General features: G+C 43.8%; 1 protein-coding gene across 1 annotated transcript in view; it reads left to right on the top strand.

The window, feature by feature from the left end:
- Positions 1-1,171: 1,171 nt before the first annotated feature.
- Positions 1,172-19,993, top strand: part of EIF3G (eukaryotic translation initiation factor 3 subunit G) — a 38,351-nt gene continuing 19,529 nt past the window's right edge. The window contains exons 1-2 of the mRNA XM_085600771.1: positions 1,172-1,248; positions 1,344-1,444. Coding sequence (XP_085456897.1) covers positions 1,229-1,248; positions 1,344-1,444 — 121 coding nt within the window. The 5' untranslated portion in view covers positions 1,172-1,228. The remainder of the gene's footprint in view (positions 1,249-1,343; positions 1,445-19,993) is intronic.

Here is a 19,993-nt window from a genome sequence, read left to right as displayed (position 1 = left end):
CCAGACCTTGTGACAGGAAACTGTATCATCAATTTAGGGTAGGCACACTCCAGACTAACTCTTTCACCAAAAAGTGGAAGGGTATGTCTAGTGACTCTTGTAAAAGTTGCCCTGACTGTATTGATTCTGTTGGTCATATTTTCTTTGTTTGCCCTGCCTATGCTGCACCTCGTGCTAAATGGCTCAAGCCTTTATGTCAAACATTGGGCACTAGGCAAGGGTTAGAAGCCCTTGAAATGTTGAGATTTGAGCCCAGTGAATATGTTGCTATTGCTGTTGCCAAGTTCTTGGCATGGGTTTGGTTTATTCGAAACAAGAGGCACTAAGTCATTGACCCATTTTTAACCACCTTGATTATGTTTCTTTTTAAAAACCGTGTTTTTTATAACATGTATTTACATTTTTAATGTTTTGTAAATGTCTTTTATGATGAAATGCATCGACAATAAAGACTAATGAAATGAAATGAAATGAATGAGTCACTCAAAATTACACTGAAATTATTCAAATGCCACAAATAGCAATCTGAAACCTTGGCAGCTATGTTTACACAACTAAACCTTGGAAAATCATTGCGGTATTAAGTGCACGAGAATTGACAGAAGGTAATACAAAACAATATCATACAGTGTCCACATCTTAAATAAACAAGCTAATATGGCTGTACTTATCTGGCTGCAAAGCAGCAAAGAAAGAGGACTCAAAATAGAGTTGACAGTACTTATAGGGGTTGCTCAATCATGATTGGGACATGTGATATGAGACTATAAGGGTTACACAAGACATTTAGTTTTGTTTTAATTAAGGTGATTGGCTGCTGATATTGAGTGAAGAGTAGAGAAACATAATCGGAGCCTCTGGTAATGACACAGAATAACAATTAATAACACGCCCTCGGCAACCACCACTTTTTGGGTTATATGCTTGGAAGAAACGTCCACTTGCAAACGTTGTTCTCCACGAGGGCAGCCACACAGAAAAGTAGTAAAGCCTCTATTGTAGGGCATTCTAATCCAATCCGATTAAATGTGGTCTCTCTCTCTCACCCGTCAAGACATGTGGCCCATTCCAAAAGGGCGGTCGCAGTAACTAGCCAGGAGCATGGAGATGGAAAGGAGACTAGATCTCACGCGAAGACCGAGGTCCGCGCACGCGCGTGTGGTTTCCCTTTCCTCTCAGGGCTGTGTTCGTAGCATTGGGCTCCTTTGCCGAGGGCCCTCCCGCAGCCATGCCGACCGGCGACTACGAGTGAGTGGAAGACTGCCGAGTATTTCTTATCACGGGGAGAGGGGAGAGGGGGTTGAGTGGAGCTCCGTGTCTTACCCCATCCCTCTGTTTTACAGCTCGAAGCCCAGCTGGGCAGACCAAGTGGAGGAAGAGGGCGAGGATGGAGAGTCCGGGAGCCTTCCGCTGCTCGCTTCCACTGAACTACCCAGCTCCCCGGGTGAGTGCCAGGTGCGCGCACGTTAGCATACAGGCCTTCAGAAAGTGACATGGTGTCCCGAATACATTAAAGCGGGAACTATGCAACAGCGGACGGTGACATGAGGGATATGGCACTTCGGGAACAGACGTGGGACAGCGATCGGGACTTTTGTGACGTGCTTGAGTAGGATTTGTGATATTAACGTGCAGATAAGGGCGGCCAGCCATCCCGTATTTTGAAGGTTTGTCCTACAGTCGTAGTTCCGCAGCCAGCATAGAGGTACTTCGGGACACATATAGTCTTCTATTTTTTGTCCATCATACTTTTAACCCTAGCAAAAGTCAAGCAACTAACTGTTTCAAACCATTATTCCGTATATTGCGCCATTGATTAGGACATTTTGCGGACACTTGCTTTTTTGCAGTATCTTACTTTAGTGACATTTAATAGTTACATCCGTATAAAAAGGATTCTGGAGGGAATAAAACACGGTGCATGCTCTCCTAATCACCGCAGCATAAGGCTCCTCCTTTTACCGACACCACCGTACTTTGAAAGAAAATAAATGTTGGACAAGAGGGGGAGTTTGGGGCGGCTAGGTTTTTAAGTGTTTCATGTTTATATGGAAGAAATCTGCATGTATTGTAAAAATGCCTGTGAGAAATGGACTAGAGAGAATCATCTCGGCAATTCTACCAGACAATAAATATGGCTGACACCCTATGTTCAAGACACACACAAAGTCAACGTCTGGGCTCGATGGGGCCACCAACAACTGTAACATTCAGAAAGTGATTTGGCAACCCCTTAACGATGCTGGAAGGCAAGTCACCATATTCCTGAGTTAAATAAATTGCAACACCCTAATAAATGCATACTACCGCATTGTAGTTGCTGCCAATTTCTTTGGAGCAGAGTAAAAACAGAAATGCCCACAATCGCAGGCTATTGACCCTATGTCGGTACTTGAACCTGATTCCACACTTCCAAAGTTGGCAGCTCTGGCCATTTGGCCACATCTCCTTTGCTGCGTCTCCACTGTTACTTCTGCTAACTTTTATTAAAGTTTGTTGCATGAGGGATACTCGCTGTCAGTTTGAATTAATTCAAGTTTTACATTGCACAAGGCACTTTTAACTGGCTAAACCTCATGTTACTTTAGCAGTACAACACTTAAGCACATTACAGGCTTAACACATTGTAGTTAAGAAAGTGTGTTACTTTATGCTGCAGCAATGGCTATCGCAGGGCTTGTATCCTGCGGTTTACCAGTAGCTGAAGGCATTCTTAATCTTCTTATTCCTTCTGGGCATCGAATGAAAGTCCTGGAGCTGTGTGATAGTCGGGCTCGGCCGACGTCCTCCACACTTTTAGCTTGTGATTGGTGGACTGTGAAGATAATGCATCTGTTCACTATTTATTTTCATTTATTAAAGATGTTGGGCTAGGTAGATGTGGCAGCTGGTGGTTACGTTTTAAACATAATGGTTGGTTTGTAGATGCTAGTGCAACAATAGTCCCTCACCAACACTTACTTTAAATTACAAGCTTTCAGAATGCTGAAAAATAGCTGACTAAAGTGTCATTGATTGTTACTATAATGTAACACACCACCCGGGGGCCTGATTTTTATGTTAGCGGAAAGAGAACTCTGGTGTGATGGAGTTCCTCTCCACCAGCATTGTGGTCTGCCCGCTCGATTTTAGAAGCAAGGGGACCATGGTTTGATGACCGCAAGGAAAAACCTTTCGATAAGGGGCATTGAAAAGTGATCGGTGTCCCCTTTTTTCTTTTTCAAAAAGAAAATCTGGCTTTGTTTTTTTTTTATTATAAAAAAAAACTTTGTACGCTTGCCGAACAGCTCCGTCATTTTGACAGCCGTATGGCAAATTTAGTGCATTGACAGGAAAGTTCGAGCCAGATTCCTGGCTCTGCTTGAGGTACTCTTGGAACATTGAGCCCAGAAAGAACCAAGCTTTAACAGGAGGGATGTAGTTTAGTGGATACAGCTGCCGCCCATGTAACATTCGGAACCATGTTCAAATCCTGACATCTGCTCAGCATCCAGTGAATCTCATCACATGTCCTTGTTTCAGTCTGTGATGCTCCCTTATGTCCTTTGGCTACGTTTACACTATGTAAACTGCCAAAAATATGTGGATTCTGCCTGTCACCCATGCTCTAATCTCATCCTCTGAGACTTAAGAACAAAGCATTAACCTTTGATGTCAGAAAGAGATGCCCATCTAGTGGCTTTATTACACAGCGTGAAACTGAAAAATCTGGGATCAATCGTGGCTTCCCTATTTGACGAAATTGTGTGATCTTAGGCAAACACTTAATTTTACTTAGTGTTCTTTTTGTTCTTTTCGACACGAGAGCACCTTCAAATGTATGAATTAACAGTTCTCAAAGTAGACATATAATCTAATGTACTAAAGTGAAGTGTCTGATTTTGAGGACAGCTCAAGGGACGAATGGGGGGATGAGGGAAAAGCAAGGAGTAGTAAAAAAAATAGTTCAAATATAGCAGACCATACCTCACAAAAGCTTGTACTTGTCTTCTGGAAACTCTTAAAAAAAAAAACTGCTGATACTGGCCTGGCTCCTTCGCTTTCCCCTGTCCCTGAAGTAACTCCAGTGAAAGGGAAGAGGAGAAAGATCAGAGGAAGGACATGTTAAATTATTAAAAGCACATTTATGGTTGTGGGCAAACAGCTAAGAGACATGCCGTTCTGCTATCACACTGACGAACATAATAGCGTGGTAGATTTAGGGAAACTAGGCAGCCTGCATTAAAACAATACCTAAATCAAGGAAGCTTCGCGTAAGCTTTTTCACAGCACCGGGGTATGAAATTGTGGGCATTCCGCACGTTGCCCATTTTTGCAGTAAATATGCGATTTGCGAAAAGCTAGGAGATCTGCTTTGAGCTGTAAAAGTGAGGTGGGAGCCCCAGCACAAGAGTCCTCCTGCATAGTGCAGCTTCAAAAGTGTGTTGAGTCAAAATGCAAATCTTGCCACTTGCTGATAAACAGCCATTAAGGTGTGAATAAAAACAGTGTCGGGAATCTGTACTGGGAATTAATTTTTTCCACTGAGCTGGTTTCTAACTGCTGTCACATTGTCAGATAAGTGGACAGAGGTACAGGGATAGTATAGTATGATTTGTTCTGGGTCACTCAGTTTGTTAAAATAACAGACTTGAGAATGCAGCACACTACTACCTGCTGCTAAGGCTATACATTTACCAATGTATTGTATTTTGGTGAGTATACGCACTTCTCCACTCCTCCAGGTAATATCCTGTCTGTTTTTAACCATGCATGTACAAGCAGCTTTTACATTGATCTCAGGTACTCTGTTTTGCCAAAAGGGAGAAAAGCAATCAGTTAAAAAATGGATTACCCAAGAGCGCACAATTTGGCCAAATGGGGGGCCAAGATTAAATGAAGTCTCCCGTGTCCACATTTCCCGCTAGACTACTTCTCGGGTGGCAGTGATTCTGATGGTAAGGCCAAGTGGCTGTTCTTCACAGGGGAGTGTCACTGTGTTGTGGCCCTGTCACACTTTTAGAATACAGTGTTTATTTCCTCCTAAGAGTAGTTGTACGTTTTCTGAACAAGTCTTTTCAAAAGTTGTAATAGCGAGCAGGCCAGGCTTACTCCAGGAGGCAGTGAAGAGATGAGAACTCAAATACAGTATAAATTGTAATCCCATTCAGTAAGCTAAATCTCCGGTTGAGCTAGATCTTTTAAGATGGCATGATTTAGAAGACGGGGACTTAGAATGAAACTCAAAAATGAGGTATGTAACTTATGGTTCCTACTCCCCAACAAACATGATTTGGATAAATTGCAGATCTCCATGGCCCTGCACAATTCAATTCCAATAGATCCTATCATTTTAATGAATTCCTTGTTTTGGGAAGTTTATATGTTACATATAAGCAATTCCAAGATTACAAAACAAACATTCACCACCAAATATATGTCTAAAACCATTCAAATGTGTATATATATTGGTGTCTTTTGCCACTTTATAGTTAGGGTTATCAGAGGGAGGGATTTTTTTTGTATTTTTGTCCCTTAATTACTTTCCACCCGTTTGAGTGTTTGATAAACTCTGCAGATCTGTTGCACCTGTTTCATTGTCAGAAGACTGAAAGTTTCGCATGGTCTTGAAATCCAATGCATTTTACATAGACCATTGTATTTTGTGTAGCGCAAAAACGGCCAGTCGGATTTTGCTGAAATTTGGCCGCATTAGATATTAGTTTGCTTAGACAATTCTTTGGGGGTACAACAGGTAATTAGAGTAAGTATTTTTAAGTTATAAGGTTTTTCAACTTAGTGATCTCTTGTAGCACAATACTACTAAAAGTAGCAAGGAAGCCCAAAAAATAAACTAGACTGCATATGTAAAGTTTCAGATTTACTACATGAACAACTGAAAGACCCATTTATGGTCACATGCTAATGGAAACCTATAAACCAATATATAACGAATATAATACATCTTAATCTACATAAGTTTTCTTTCTGGCTCACAAAATAAAATTGGCTCAACCAGCCAAACAAAAACATCTTTGTTATGCACCACTGTGCAAAAAAATCCTACATTGACCCAAGTACTGAGCCACTCAAAATAATATTTGAAGGACATAATTAGTTACTAGGAAAAAAATAATAATCTCAATTTTTATAACAATGATTGCCTTTCATTTACTTTGGCCTTCATATGTAGCACAAGCCTACTAAGGAATCCCAAAAAATAAACTAGACTGCATAAGTAAACTTTCAGATTTACTACATGAAGTGAAAGACCCATTTATGGTTGCATGCAAATCGAAACCTATCAACAAATAAATAACAAATAGAATACATATTGATTTTCTTTGCATGTTCTTAAGCTTACAAAATAAAACTGGCCCAACCAGCCAAACAAAAGCCATCCTTCTTATTTTTCCCTGTACAACAAAATGACAAATTTACCAAGCAGTGAACCAGACAAACTACTATTTGGACGACCTAATCGGCCACTAGGAAAAAATATTAACCTCAAATCCTACTAAAAGCAAGGAACAACAACAAATAAATTATACAACATAGGTAAAGTTTCCGATTTACTATATGAACAAATGAAAGACCCATTTATGGTCTCATGCTAATGGAAACCTATTAACAAATATATAACAAATATAATGCATCTTAATCTGGTGCACAAAATAAAACTGTGCCCACTAAACAAATCAAAAATCGTCTTCCTTATGTACGTCTGTGCAACAAAATGGAAAAGTGACCTAGCAGTGAGGTACACAAACTACTATATGGCGGGCATGATAATTGGCCATTGGGGAAAAAATCTTAATTTTTATAACAGTGATTGACTTAGATTCACTTTGGCCTTCATATGTAGCACAATCCTACTAAATGTAGCAAGGAAGCCCTAAAAATAAACTGCATTGGTAAAGTTCCAGAATTACATGAACAACTAAAAGACACATTTATGGTCACATGATTATGTAAACCAATAAACAAAATACATAACTAATACAGTAGATAAAATGAAAGAAAGAAATCACATTAAATCTCTAGTTATGATTAGTATTCCCAGAGATAGTAATTCTTCGGATATTCGCTCCCTAATAACTTCCCACCTGTTTGACGAATCATCACAACACTTTCCATGCCTCTCTCATTTTCTACATGTTGAGGTGATGTACATTTTTGTGGTAATTCGTTAAGGGGGTGCAAAAATAAAAGGGGTCCCAGACGCGTTTTCCCCCAATGCATTTTCCATAGACTATTGTTTGCGTAGTACGAAAACGGCTGAATGGATTTATATGAAATGTGGCAGTATTATATATTATGGTGCAGAGATGGTGCTTTTTGGGTAATGTAGTTAAGTAGGGTAAGTATTTTTTAAGTTATAAGGCATTTAAATTTAGTGATATCTGTCACCGCTTTGCTTCCTCAGAATTTCACAAACGTTTGTGAAACAACCGCAATACATGGCTGTAAACTTATTTAAAAATATATTTTAAAAAAATATATAAATAAACTTTCCTTGCTATTACTACTTAAAGTGGTAATAGGTAGGGACCCACTACAAACCTATATCCGAGGCCCTAACACTGAACACAGCCAAAATGTAGCAAAAACAATATGGCAGCCTTTTCAGGCTCTAAAAACAGCCATTACCCAATTATCTACTGGCTTGTCATCGCCATGTACCAAGGTATACTGCAAAGTTATCAGAGCCCAAACTATAACTAAGGCCTTGCTGTATTATTGGATTGCAGTACCCTTGCGTTACTCGTGGTGTCGCATGGGCAATGCAAGAGTTTAGTCAGATTTCCAAAGGAACTCAAGGCCACAGTGCACGGCGCTGCATTAATTGGTAAATCTGGTGAAATGCAAGACAGCGCAATTCACTGTTTTGCGTTAAACTGCATACCATAATGTAGATTGCTGCTACATTTCATGTATATCTGTATGCCTCACCACTGTAATCACTCCACTATACGCTATTCCACTCTGAAACTCCACTCTGCGCTATTACACTGTACGCAACACCACTCCACTGGATGCTACTCCATTACCTTCTATTCCACTCTACACCATTCTACTTAATGCCACTCCACTCTACTTTACTGTATGCCACTCCGTTGTACGCTACTCCACTCCAGTGTATGGCCCTCTACGCCACTTCATTGTACCCTACTCAGTTGGACCCCACACAAATTTACGCCACTCCACTGTTTTCTAGTACACTTTACCCCATGCCACTGTACATCACTTCACTGTACACCACTGCAGTGTATGCCACTTCATTCTACCACACTACACTCTATGATATTCCAATGAATACCACTCCACTGTATGCTATTACACATTGCCCCATGCTAGCTTACGCTTCTCCAGTCTACACCATTTCACTGTATGCCACTGTACACAACTACACTATACGCTATTCCAGTCTACGCCACTCTACTGTACACCACTCACCTCTACACCATTCCATTGTATGCCTCTCGACTATACACGCTCCACTCTATGCCACTCCAGTGTACACCACTCTACTCCACTCCATTCTACGGTAGTCAATTGGACGCCACTCCACGTCATTCCACTATATGCTATTTCATTCTATGCCACTCTAGTGAACACTACTCCAGAATATACCACTCTCCTATTCTACTCTACGCTATTCCACTGTACGCCACTCCATTCTATGCTATTACATTGTACACAACTTCAATCTTTGCTCCTCTACTGTACCCACTCTACCCCACCCCACCGTACGGCACTCTGCTGTATGCTATCACACTCTACCCCACAATATCCCACCCCACTCTACTCTACTCCAATATAGACTTATACACTTTGTGCCACTTCACTGTACGTTACTACACTATACGCCACACCACTGTTTGTCACTCCAGTCTACGCTACTCCACTTCATGCCACTCCACTGTACACTTTTCCACTCTGCCACTCCAGTTTACTCGACAAAACTGTAACTACACTCTATGGCACTCTATCGCTGTACACTCCACGGTCCTAATTTGAACTTGCCTCCATACCTGTACAGTCTATTGTACAACACTCTGCTCCACGACCTTTTCCAACACTGTATGACCCAGAACTTAACTCTACCATGAGACACCACTCCAATTTATAAGTTTCCTCTACTCTGTTACTTTAATGTTTGCCACCCCCCTCTACGTTAACCCCTTCAGCGCGGCGCGGATTACCGCGCCCTGCTGAAGGTTCCGTGCGCGGGTGGGGCCGCGACGGAGCGGTTCCGTCATGCGCACAGCGCAACCAACGCGCATGACGGAACCGCTCCGTCACTCGCATCGAAGGGGTTAATCCACTCTACCCTACTCCACGCCACTCCACTGTACAGTATTCTACTGAGCGCTCTTCCACTGTATGCTATTCCACTTCACAGTAATCCATTCTACGCCACTCCACTCTATGCTGCTCCATTGAATGGCGCACTCCTCCACTCTATTTAACTCAACTCTATAAGTCTGCCACACTCTATAGCACTCTACAACATTCTACTCTTCTCTATCCCAATACACACTACTGTCCGACTCTGTACTCCACTCTGACCGTACACTCAAATGTACAGCACTCTATTCCACTGATACTTTTCTACGTGACACAACACTCCAGTCTACTGTACGAGATGCTACTCCAATTTATAAGTTTACTACCTGCACGCCACTCTACGACACACCTAGACACTATTGTACTTTACACCACTACACTCCACGTCACTTTACAACACAGCAATGCTCTTTATTGTACTTTATTCCACACTACATTACACCACTCGACTCTACTTTAATGTACAAGACTTTACCTCACTGTATGCTACTATACAACAATCCACTCTGTGCAGCCCCACTGTTTCACACACTACTGTACTCTGTGTAAATCCACTCTACTACACTGTATGCCACTCTCCGACACTTTACTCCTGTCTATACCCCTTCATTCCACTGTATTATATGGTATACCACTGTAAAACTCTCTACTCCACTGTACAATATTCCAGTCCACTATAGGACACGTTACGCAGCTCTTTGTATGCCACTGCACCCCACTTTACTCCACTCGAGACCCAGAACTCTACTCCACTTTATGCTACTCCACTCTATGCCATTGTGCTCTATAATGCTGTATGCCAATCCACTGTACCATACTCTACAACACTCTACTGTTCACCACTCCATTGTGCAAAAATCAGCTAGACTGTATTCTACTCTGTTGTAGTCTACATCAGTTTCCAATAATGTAAGACACCCCACTACACTCTACTGTACAACACGGTACTCCAGTTTGACACTTTACTCGAAACACAACTCCAATCTACATTACCCTACTCTAGTGTACGCCACTCTACTACAATTTGTCCCACTCTGCACCACAATACTGTACGTCACTCCAATGTGTGTGCAACTCCACTCGGTACGACACACTATGCCACTCTCTACTCCAGTCTATGCCCACCCACTCTACGCTGTTGTAATACAATGTATGACACTCGACTACACGCCACTCAACCTTTTTCTACGATACGCTACTCTGACACGGCACTCCTCTCTACAACACTCTCCTCCGCTGTACTTTGACACTCCACTTGGAAATTCAGCAAAAGAGCTGTTCTAAGTTGTAAATAACATACCAACCCACTTGCATGCAGCTCGGCTAGCATAGCCTCTCAAACACTGTCACTACTTGGCTTCATATTTTGAATTAAAAATAGACTATTTCTATAGTAACTTTCACAACGACCCATCGGTGTCAACATATATAGATCTAGACAAGGCATCTGGAAGTAGCTTTCAGGCTATGCTAGAAAGATTTGAACCTATCACCCAGTCTCAAGTATTGGATCTTCTGGTTACAACAAAATCCGGGTCTCCAGCAGATCTCTGCCCCCCTCATATCACAGCCTTGCTATCTAGTTCTCATGCTCCGGCGGTCACAGCTCTATGCAATCTATCCCTGCAATCAGCAACATTGCCTAAAGATTGGAAAACCACTTTTGTTACACCTATTTTTAAAAAAGCTGTTGGCTAGTCCTATGGAAGTATCAAACTATGGTCCTATTTCTCTGTTGCCCTCGATTAGCAAACTGCTAGAATCTCATGTCCACAGACAACTCTCCTCATACTTAGAAGCACATCTGCTTTGCTCTGCTCAATCTGGTTTTCGCCCCGCTCTTAGTACAGAAACCACTCTTGTAGCGGTAGTCGGTTCACTTAGTGTCTCCTTGGATGCAGGTACACTCATGATGTTGGTCCTGCTCGATCTGTCAGCAGCATTTGATACCGTGTCCCATCCCATTCTGATCCAATGTATGTTTGAGATGGGAATACACGGTACTGCATTGAACTGGCTAAAAGTCTTCCTTAAGAACAGAACTCAAAAAATCACACTGGGTCCTTTCCAATCTAAGACTGTCTCTAGGAAGAGGAGTGCCTCAGGGCTCAGCTTTGAGCCCCACTCTTTTTAACATCTATTTCTCCCCTCTGGCTCAGCTGGTCAAGCCTTTCGGTTTTGAAATACTCTCATATGCTGACGACACACAATTGATTATTGCACTGGGACCTGAGGTAGAGAATGTTGAAACCCGTTTCACCACATGTATGAGAAACATTGCCAAGTGGATGTCCTTAAACTGTCTTCAGTTGAATGGAGGAAAGACGGAGATTATATTGTTTGGAAAAGCACAGTCTCTATGGACATCGGATTGGTGGCCAACGGAACTTGGTCCGGCGCCTTGCCCAAAAAATACAGTAAGAAATCTGGGTGTTATGATAGATAATAAACTATCGATGAAAGAGCAAGTCACTGCCACTTGTGGCTCGTGTTTTGGGATAATGCGCCTCCTTACGAAAATATTCCAGTGGCTCCCGGTGTCCTCCTGGAAGACCCAAGTCCAAGCACTTAAAATGAGTCACCTGGACTACGGCAATGGGCTACTTGCAGCATCTAACGAATCTCTTATATCTAAACTACAGGTAGTACAGAGCACAGCGGCCCAACTGACAAATAAACAGCCGTCAGGCACTCCATTTGTCCCCCTCCTTGGGTCCCTGCACTGGTTTCCTAGAAAGAAAAGAGCTATTTTTAAACTGCCCTTTAAAGCGAGGTCAGGAAGGGGTCCCCATTATCTGCTGGGCAAACTAGTTCCCTACTGCCCTCAAAGAAACCTTAGATCCAGCTTCTGCTTCAACCACAAGGTATTCGAACTTTAAAACACGGTGGTCGCTCCTTTTCATACCTCGCCCCATTCCATTGGAACCAGCTCCCATTTTATATTAGGGACTGCGCCGAGTTTTCAAGTTTTACAAAACATCGGAAGACCTGGCTCTTTTAATGGCACAGAACCGCTGTCTGGCTATCAAGCGCCGAGATGCTCTTCCGAGGACGAGTCGTGCGCTATACTAAATTCCTAACATAATATAACATACTCCACTCTGACACTCTACATCACCCTACTTCACTCTAAAAACACTCTACAACACCCTGCCCTACTGTTTGACACGTCATTCCACTGTAGAACTCGCTACTCTAGTTTTGATACTTAACTCCACTATATAAGACCTGCCACTACACTTTACTACACCGTATGATCCGCTACTACACCCTACTCTATTCCAATCTACAATACTCCCGTTTATGACAATAGACTTTACAACACTCTCCTCCACTGTACCATGTGACACTTCACATAACTCTCCACTTGCGACACTGGACTCTGATCATTTAAATCACATTATTAAAAAAAAAAAAAATTCAGACACAAACAAAGGTTAAAGCCTAGTTATAGTTAGGACAACATATTCTCCCTAAACAAACCACGTTTGAACTACACAAACTTAAAAAAATTCTCAAGATATAGTTATAACTTTTATTAACAATTTATCCCCCGCTTTCAAATTATTAGACGTAGCAGACCCCTTGACACGCTTTTTTCAGCTCGCTAACCAGGCAACATTAACTATAACTCGCCAATCCACCATGCACTGTTTTTACAAGTGATACTCCACTGTACAACACTACAGTGTGCGAGACTCACCACTACTCTAGTGCTCGACACAACACTGAATTATAAGGCACTCTACTCTACTGAACTTCGCTCTATGCTACTACACTCTACAACACACCATGCTACTCTATTCGATGGCCCTCCACCACACTCCATTTCATGAAACTCCAGTCGACAAAACTCAGCTCTACTGTTCGACATGCCACTGTACAACATGCTGCTCCACAATACGACGCAACACCTACTGTATTACCCTGTACTCCACTGTACGCTACGTCACTCTGCTCTACGACACGAGACTCTCGCACTCTCCTTCACTGTACTCTACTACACTCCACTTTGCGACACTCCAATCAGTGGCACTACACACTGCGATATGAAACAAATAAAAAAAAAATATTACATACAATATAAAAAGCAACGGTTATGGATAATTTAGAGTTAGAAATACCTTGTTTTCTTTCTATACAAACCCAACTTAAAATACTCGAACATGAGAAAATTGTAAAATTATAATCACAACTTCAATTTCTAATTTACGTACCACCTTCAAACTATTTTGTGCACCTCCAAACTGTCTTGTCACCTCACTCACCACATTATATTAACTATAACTCATGCCTTTCTGCTTGCATACTACATCACTTACAGCATGTGAAATCGTAGCATTCATAACACTTATAACTTCTCAAATTACATTATCACAACACAGATGGTAGAGTGGCTCGTTATAGTTGGCTTCAGTGCTTAATTTGAGCAGTTTTTTCCTTGTGCCTAACGCCAGTACTTAATACTTAGCACTGGTGCTTGTGACAGTCTTCCACAGGGGCGTGTTGCCTGCTAAATTTGGGTACGAGTGCTGTTTAATAATAGAATGTACATTAAGAATCACTGATACGTGCCACCCAAGCCAATCTTATAGCTTTGGGAGCCCTGAATAGTATGAGTTCTCACACTTGTAGGAGTGTGATGGTTAATAGATGTGTTGGTACTGTAATTGGCAGCGCTGGCAGAGGCAATGGATGGCGCAAGCTGTTGTCCTCTTGACAAGGACTCTGGCACTTATTGTGTTACAAATTAACCACTGGTTAGTGAGCTGAAAAGAGTGTGTAACAAGGTCCACTACTTATAATAATTTGAAGGTGGTAGAATAATTATAAATGAAAGTTATAACTATAACGTACATTTTTTTTTGTAGTTTGAGCTTTGTTTCTATAGAGGAAATACGTTTTTCTAACTGTTACCTTAACCTTAGTGTTTTTTAGGGAAATATATATTCTTGTACACAAACCACTTGATTATTGTTGAATGCTTTGTAGGACGGGTGCCTCCTTTGTGATTATTTGCCATCAAGTAATATTCTTTCTAAAAAACATCCACATTGGACCTAGGAGCACTCCGCGGGTTCCATAGCTCTTTATTAAAACTGTGTCGACCTGTTTTTGCGAGATCACGCCCTCAATACGGATTAACAAAAAAAGTATCAGTTTGCGTGACTTGAATGAGTCCCTTCTCGTTCTTATTGGACGACATATTATGGCTAGCAAAAGGGGACTGCATGTTGTTCATAATTTAATGAGTCATATGTGCCATCAGTGTTTTATTTAACATTAGTTGATTTCACTAATGATTATATTCCTGCCCATTTACATCATTTTAGTAATGTTTTTAAACCACAATGGATGTGAAGCATACGGCATGTGCGTTTGACCCACACTGTTCAATTTTGTGATTGCAGTGCCCCTTCCACTTTGACTGTTGCAAACTAAACTGTACCAGTTTGTATCCCTCGTCCAGCCATTAATCTGACTCCATGAAACACATACCTGTAAGTGCTGGTTTTGTAACCAACTTGATATTTTGTAATGTCCCAACCTTGTGTTAGCAGGCATCAATCAGAAGATTTGTAAAGCGCACTACTTACCCGTGAGGGTCTCTGGGCGGGGGGGGCGGGTGGTGCTGCTACTGCTCGAATAACCAGGTCTTGAGTAGCCTCCTGAAGGTTAGTAGGTCCTGGGTCTGCTGTAGGGGGATGGGGAGGGTGTTCCATGTCTTGGCGGCGAGGTGGGAGAACGATCTGCCGCTGGTGGTCGCTCCTCGGATGCGGGGGACGGTGGTGAGGTCGGCAGAGCGGAGCTGGCGGTTCGGGTGTAGGAGGTGAGTCGTCTGAGGTATGCTGGTCCAGTGTTGTGGCGTGCCTTGTGTGCGTGGGTGAGGAGTTTGAAGGTGATCCTCTTGTTGACGGGAAGCCAGTGCAGGTCTCTCCGGTGGGGTGTGATGTGGCTGTGGCGAGGGATGTCGAGCATCAGGCGTTCTGTATGCGTTGTAGTCGTTTCTGGAGTTTGGCCGAGGCTCCTGCGTAGAGGGCGTTTCTGTAGTCCAGCCTGCTGCTGACGAGTGCCTGGTTGACCGTTCTTCTTGTTTCGGTGGGGATCCACCTGTAGATTTTGCGGACGGTGTTGAAGCAGGAGGACGAGACGGCATTGACTTCCTTGGCCATGGAGAGTGTTGAGTCGAGGATAAAACCCTGGTTGCGTGCGTGGTTAGTGGGTGTCAGTGCTGCTCCCAGTTCGGTCGGCCACCAGGAGTCGTCCCAGGCTGAGGGGGTGGAGCCGAGGATGAGGACCTCCATCTTGTCGAGTTGCAGCCAGTGTCGAAGGCGGCTGATAGGTGCAATATTTCTTTACATGACTGTTCCTTCAACACCTTTTTGTCATCACAAAGCTTGGAATGATTAAATCAATTCAAGCCAGAACTGGCTCCAAAGCACCCTTGGAGCCAGAGTCATTATTGACCATCATTATGAACGACTGCCTGTCCAAAGGCTTAGTTAGGATCTGGAATTGTAAGTTTAGATTTTTGAAGTAAAATGCAGAATAGGAGGAAGCTTTCTATTAGTAAGGTGTATGCTTATAAAAGTTATTTTAAATTCATGTCTAAGTAAATCTTTACCCTTTAGGATAGGTGTGCTGTGTGTTTGGCTAAGACTAGCATTACATTTACCTCTTGAGTTTTGTGTGATTTGAATGTTCAGAATCTCTTAACTTGTATATTGTTGGCTTTCTTGAAGGATCTGGAAGTTCTGTCGCAGCTTCTTGGCACGGTTTTGCCTCATTGTTGGGATCTGCTTTTGGAGTATTCATCTATAAAATCTACTTCTATCTGTCAGATTCGACTGGCGTTTCCGCGGGAACGCCATGCAAGGAAGAGAGGTCCCGACTTCGTTAGGCCACAGCTGTGCCCAACTTAGTCACAGTACTCCAGGGGAAGAAGGGAAATTAGGGATGAAAAGAAAATGTCCCACGTCGTTCCCCACTCATGGACAGGACCAAGTAACCAGGAAAAATCCCTACCTGAAAAGAGAAGTATAGAGAAATATATAACCGGTGAATACTACCAGTTGACAAAATGTGTAATTGTCTATTACCTAGACATTTCCTTCTTCTGCTAGATGATTATAGAGTGGTTCATGTGGTGATAGTCTTTGTCTGGGAAAGGAAGAAATCTCAAAGCACACCTAGAAGTACAGAACAGAAATCAAGAAGGGGAGAAATCTAACACCCACCAAGAACTATTAGAAACACTTAAACAGGTATCTTAATAAGAGCGTTGGTTCCTTAAGAATTGATTCAAAATAACTTAAACACATGCTCAGTTCTTGAGGATTACTTAAACCCTCCTTGGAGTCGGGAAGAAATGACAGAGAATTCCTATATCTTTCGGGAATACTCTGTGGCGCAGTTCATAAATGATAGAAAATAGCAAAGGAAAAAACGAATCTCCAAGGGCCAGGTTCCCAACAGATTGGTAAATGGCACTTTTAAATCGGCAGCCTCTCCCGACTCTGACAGGAGCTGCTGCAGCGCGAATCGTTACCGCTCTTTTTCCCAAAACCAAATAGAAGATAAATCTCTGAACGGCTCCGACGCGATTTTTCACCGGATTTGTCCTCATTTATTTGATCTTAGCTTCCTAAGAGACCACTTTTGATGAGGAGCTCTGCGCCTCCGAACAATTCCTTACCAGGCCCTCCTAGACCTACGGCTAGGTTACCTACGTGTATTTTAATGTCCTGATGAAGACCCTGCGTGACGATTCAAAGTCGCACTTTTTGGGTTGAAACGTCGACGGAAAATGCTAGGACCAGTGCGAGACCTGTTTTTCATATAATTTCTGACTTATCCATGAAACAGTGTCCTTGTTTGCCCTCGATACTGGCCCTTCTTTTACATATTGTACATATAACAAAGTTCTGTATTTGTCCACTGTATATATTATGCACAATTTGGTCACCTATGTCACTCTGTCACAAATTCACTGACTCACTTTACAGTTTATTACCTTGGTAATCCTGCATTTCTAATGCCATTTGTGCTCTGCTATATAAATGATGTAATTTATATATAAAAAATGACATTATATTCTTCAAAACAAGCCTGATTTTTGATCTGCTTTCTAAGATTGTGTGGTTAACTTGATTGATTCCCCTTTTCTCCTTGACTCATCCTTTCGATAAAGCAATTGTTTTACTTATACCCGACAGAACCACTGTTTTCTTATAACTTTTAAATCGTAGGCATTTCATGTGCAGCGCAAGAGCGCTGTTATCGTCTTATGGCTGTGAAGGCTGCAACTTATTCTCGTGGCCAGGATTTCAGGCATGCAGCACCGCAGGAGCCGACTTGGAGGAATGCGACCTAATCACTGAGGTACTCGAGAAAACGCCTAGGGACACGAGGAAGACATGACGAGCAGGAACGCCGACACCTGGCCGGGCAGCGGAAGCCCATCTAGAGTACCCGGAAGTGAGGAGTGTAAGAAAGTGGGTTTCTGTTGCAGTAACACCCCCCCCCTTTTTTTCGCCTAATAGCTGATGCACTTTTCCTTGTTGTGCCCTGGGCTCCTGCCAATCAGGTGCCCAGGGCCTGTGTTCCTTCCCTAAAAACTGCCTAACATCCAAAACCCAAATTGGCAAACCCTGGCCACATGTCAGCCCCTGGTAAATGGTACCCTAGGTACCCAGGGCCTTGTGACCAGGGAAGGCCTCTAAGGGCTGCAGCACTCATTGTGCCACCCTTAGAGTCCCTGTACCCTAACACACACACACTGTTCTTGCAGGCTGAGTGTCTGGATACAAGACAAAACAGAGAGTCGACATGGCACACATCCCTGAGTGCCATGCCCACAACCTACACTGCCCTGGCATACATCAACCACCCCTCTAGCTGGGTGCCCTATGCCAGTGGTGTGGACACAGAGGCAGGAGCCCTGTGCCCCTACAGTACCCAGGTCCATTCCTGGGTCCTGTAAGTGCAGTGCTGCCAGCTAAGAGAATATGTGGCTGGGAGCTTGTCAAACACGAACTCCACAGCACCATAATGGCAGCCCTGAAGACTGAGAAGTTTGGTATCAAACTGCTCAGCACATTAAATCCACACTGATGCCAGTGTGTGATTTAATGTACAAAGCACCACAGAGGGCATCTTAGAGAGGCCCCCTGAATCCTAAACCTACAATCCACATCTGTTCTGAGGCTGCCTAGGCTGCCACACAGCAGACCTGTTGCTGGACCCCTGGGTAGGAGAGCCCCTGCTCTCCTGGGCCTGCAACAATGCACATCCTGGGCGAGGTGCTAAATCTCCTCCCCCAGGATGGGCAGGGGGAAGCTTCAAAGGCATTCCGCCTCTGTGAACTTCCCCAGGCCACTGCAATCCCCCACTCTGGCGGGAAGCTTGGCTGGAAACCCCAAATAAGGACAGGGGATGTGCCCGCCTGCCAACCCCACCCCTCAGCTGGGGGAGGCGAGGTGAAGCACATCTCCGGGTTCTCGCCATCTTGAAGATGGGAAGCCCTGCCAAATCAGGACTAGGCTCCTGCCCCCCTCCCACAGGAGAGAGGCAGGATAGGGGGTGTACCCACCCCAGGACAGGGACCCATTGGCCCCTGCCCTTCACCTACCTGTAACGCCCCTAAATCTAGTATTTAGGGGCATCCTGAACCTTCCTTCCCCAGATTCGAAACTACAAGAAGAACAAAGACCTGCCCTGCAGCTGCTAAAAAGAGGAAGACACCAACTGCTTTGGCCCCAGCCCTACCGGCCTGTCGACCCTTGATCCTGCTCCAGCGCAGCATCTCTTGTGGCCAGCAACCTCAGAAACCCCGGAGGACCTGGCTACCTTTTGAACTCTGATTCCCTGGGACTCCCATGAGTAGAGGCTCTACTCAAAACCTACCTTTCACCCCTGGCAGCAGCCCGGAACCGCGATCCCAGCCCACTCTGGCCCAGCCTGGCCGGTGCAGATGTGAACTAAACCCACGAGGACGACCCCACGGCGACTGTGACCCCGAGTGCGGCACCCAAGGACCCCCCGCGACAATCCTGAAAAAGCCTGCAGCCTCAGAACAGTGTGCCACCCCAACCGCGATCAACAGAGGGTAAGATTTTCCGACACCAAAAGGCACCCCACGGCCCTCTGTGTCCAATCCCAGGGTACTTACCTATCCTCCAACTTACCTCTTGAAGTGGTGGTGGCACCTGAAGAGTCCTCGTCCCCGAGCTTGCAGTCTTTTTCCAAACCGGAGATATCCCATTGAAATCCATTGAGCGCCCGAAGGCTCAAAAGCACTCTCCACCCAGCCGCCCGAGTGGCCCTGGCAGTGAAAACTCTACACCTACCTACTTCCCCACTTGCCCTGAGTAAGTGACCAGGAGCCCAGCTCCCACAGCCGCGTGGCTTGCCAGACAGCAGCCACCAAACAAGGCCCCCCTATCCCTCATAGGATAACATTGGGCCTAACTCTCTCTGCACCCGGCCGCCCTAGAGCCGCTGAGGGTGAACCAACTGTACCTACCTGACCCTGGGAGACCCCTGAGTCTGTGCCCAGAACCTCAACTCTGCCAGTCGAGTACTTACCCTTAAACCTCAAACTCTATTTTCCACATAGGGTAACATTGACTGGCTTTTTCCTTGAAATTTCTTCCAAGTGTGG

The sequence above is a fragment of the Triturus cristatus genome, chromosome 4_2, assembly GCF_964204655.1.
Source record: "Triturus cristatus chromosome 4_2, aTriCri1.1, whole genome shotgun sequence".
In the NCBI taxonomy this organism is placed as follows: Eukaryota; Metazoa; Chordata; class Amphibia; order Caudata; family Salamandridae; genus Triturus; species Triturus cristatus.
The sequence above is the reverse complement of the archived record's forward strand: the minus strand, read 5'-3'. Positions and strand labels throughout refer to the sequence as shown.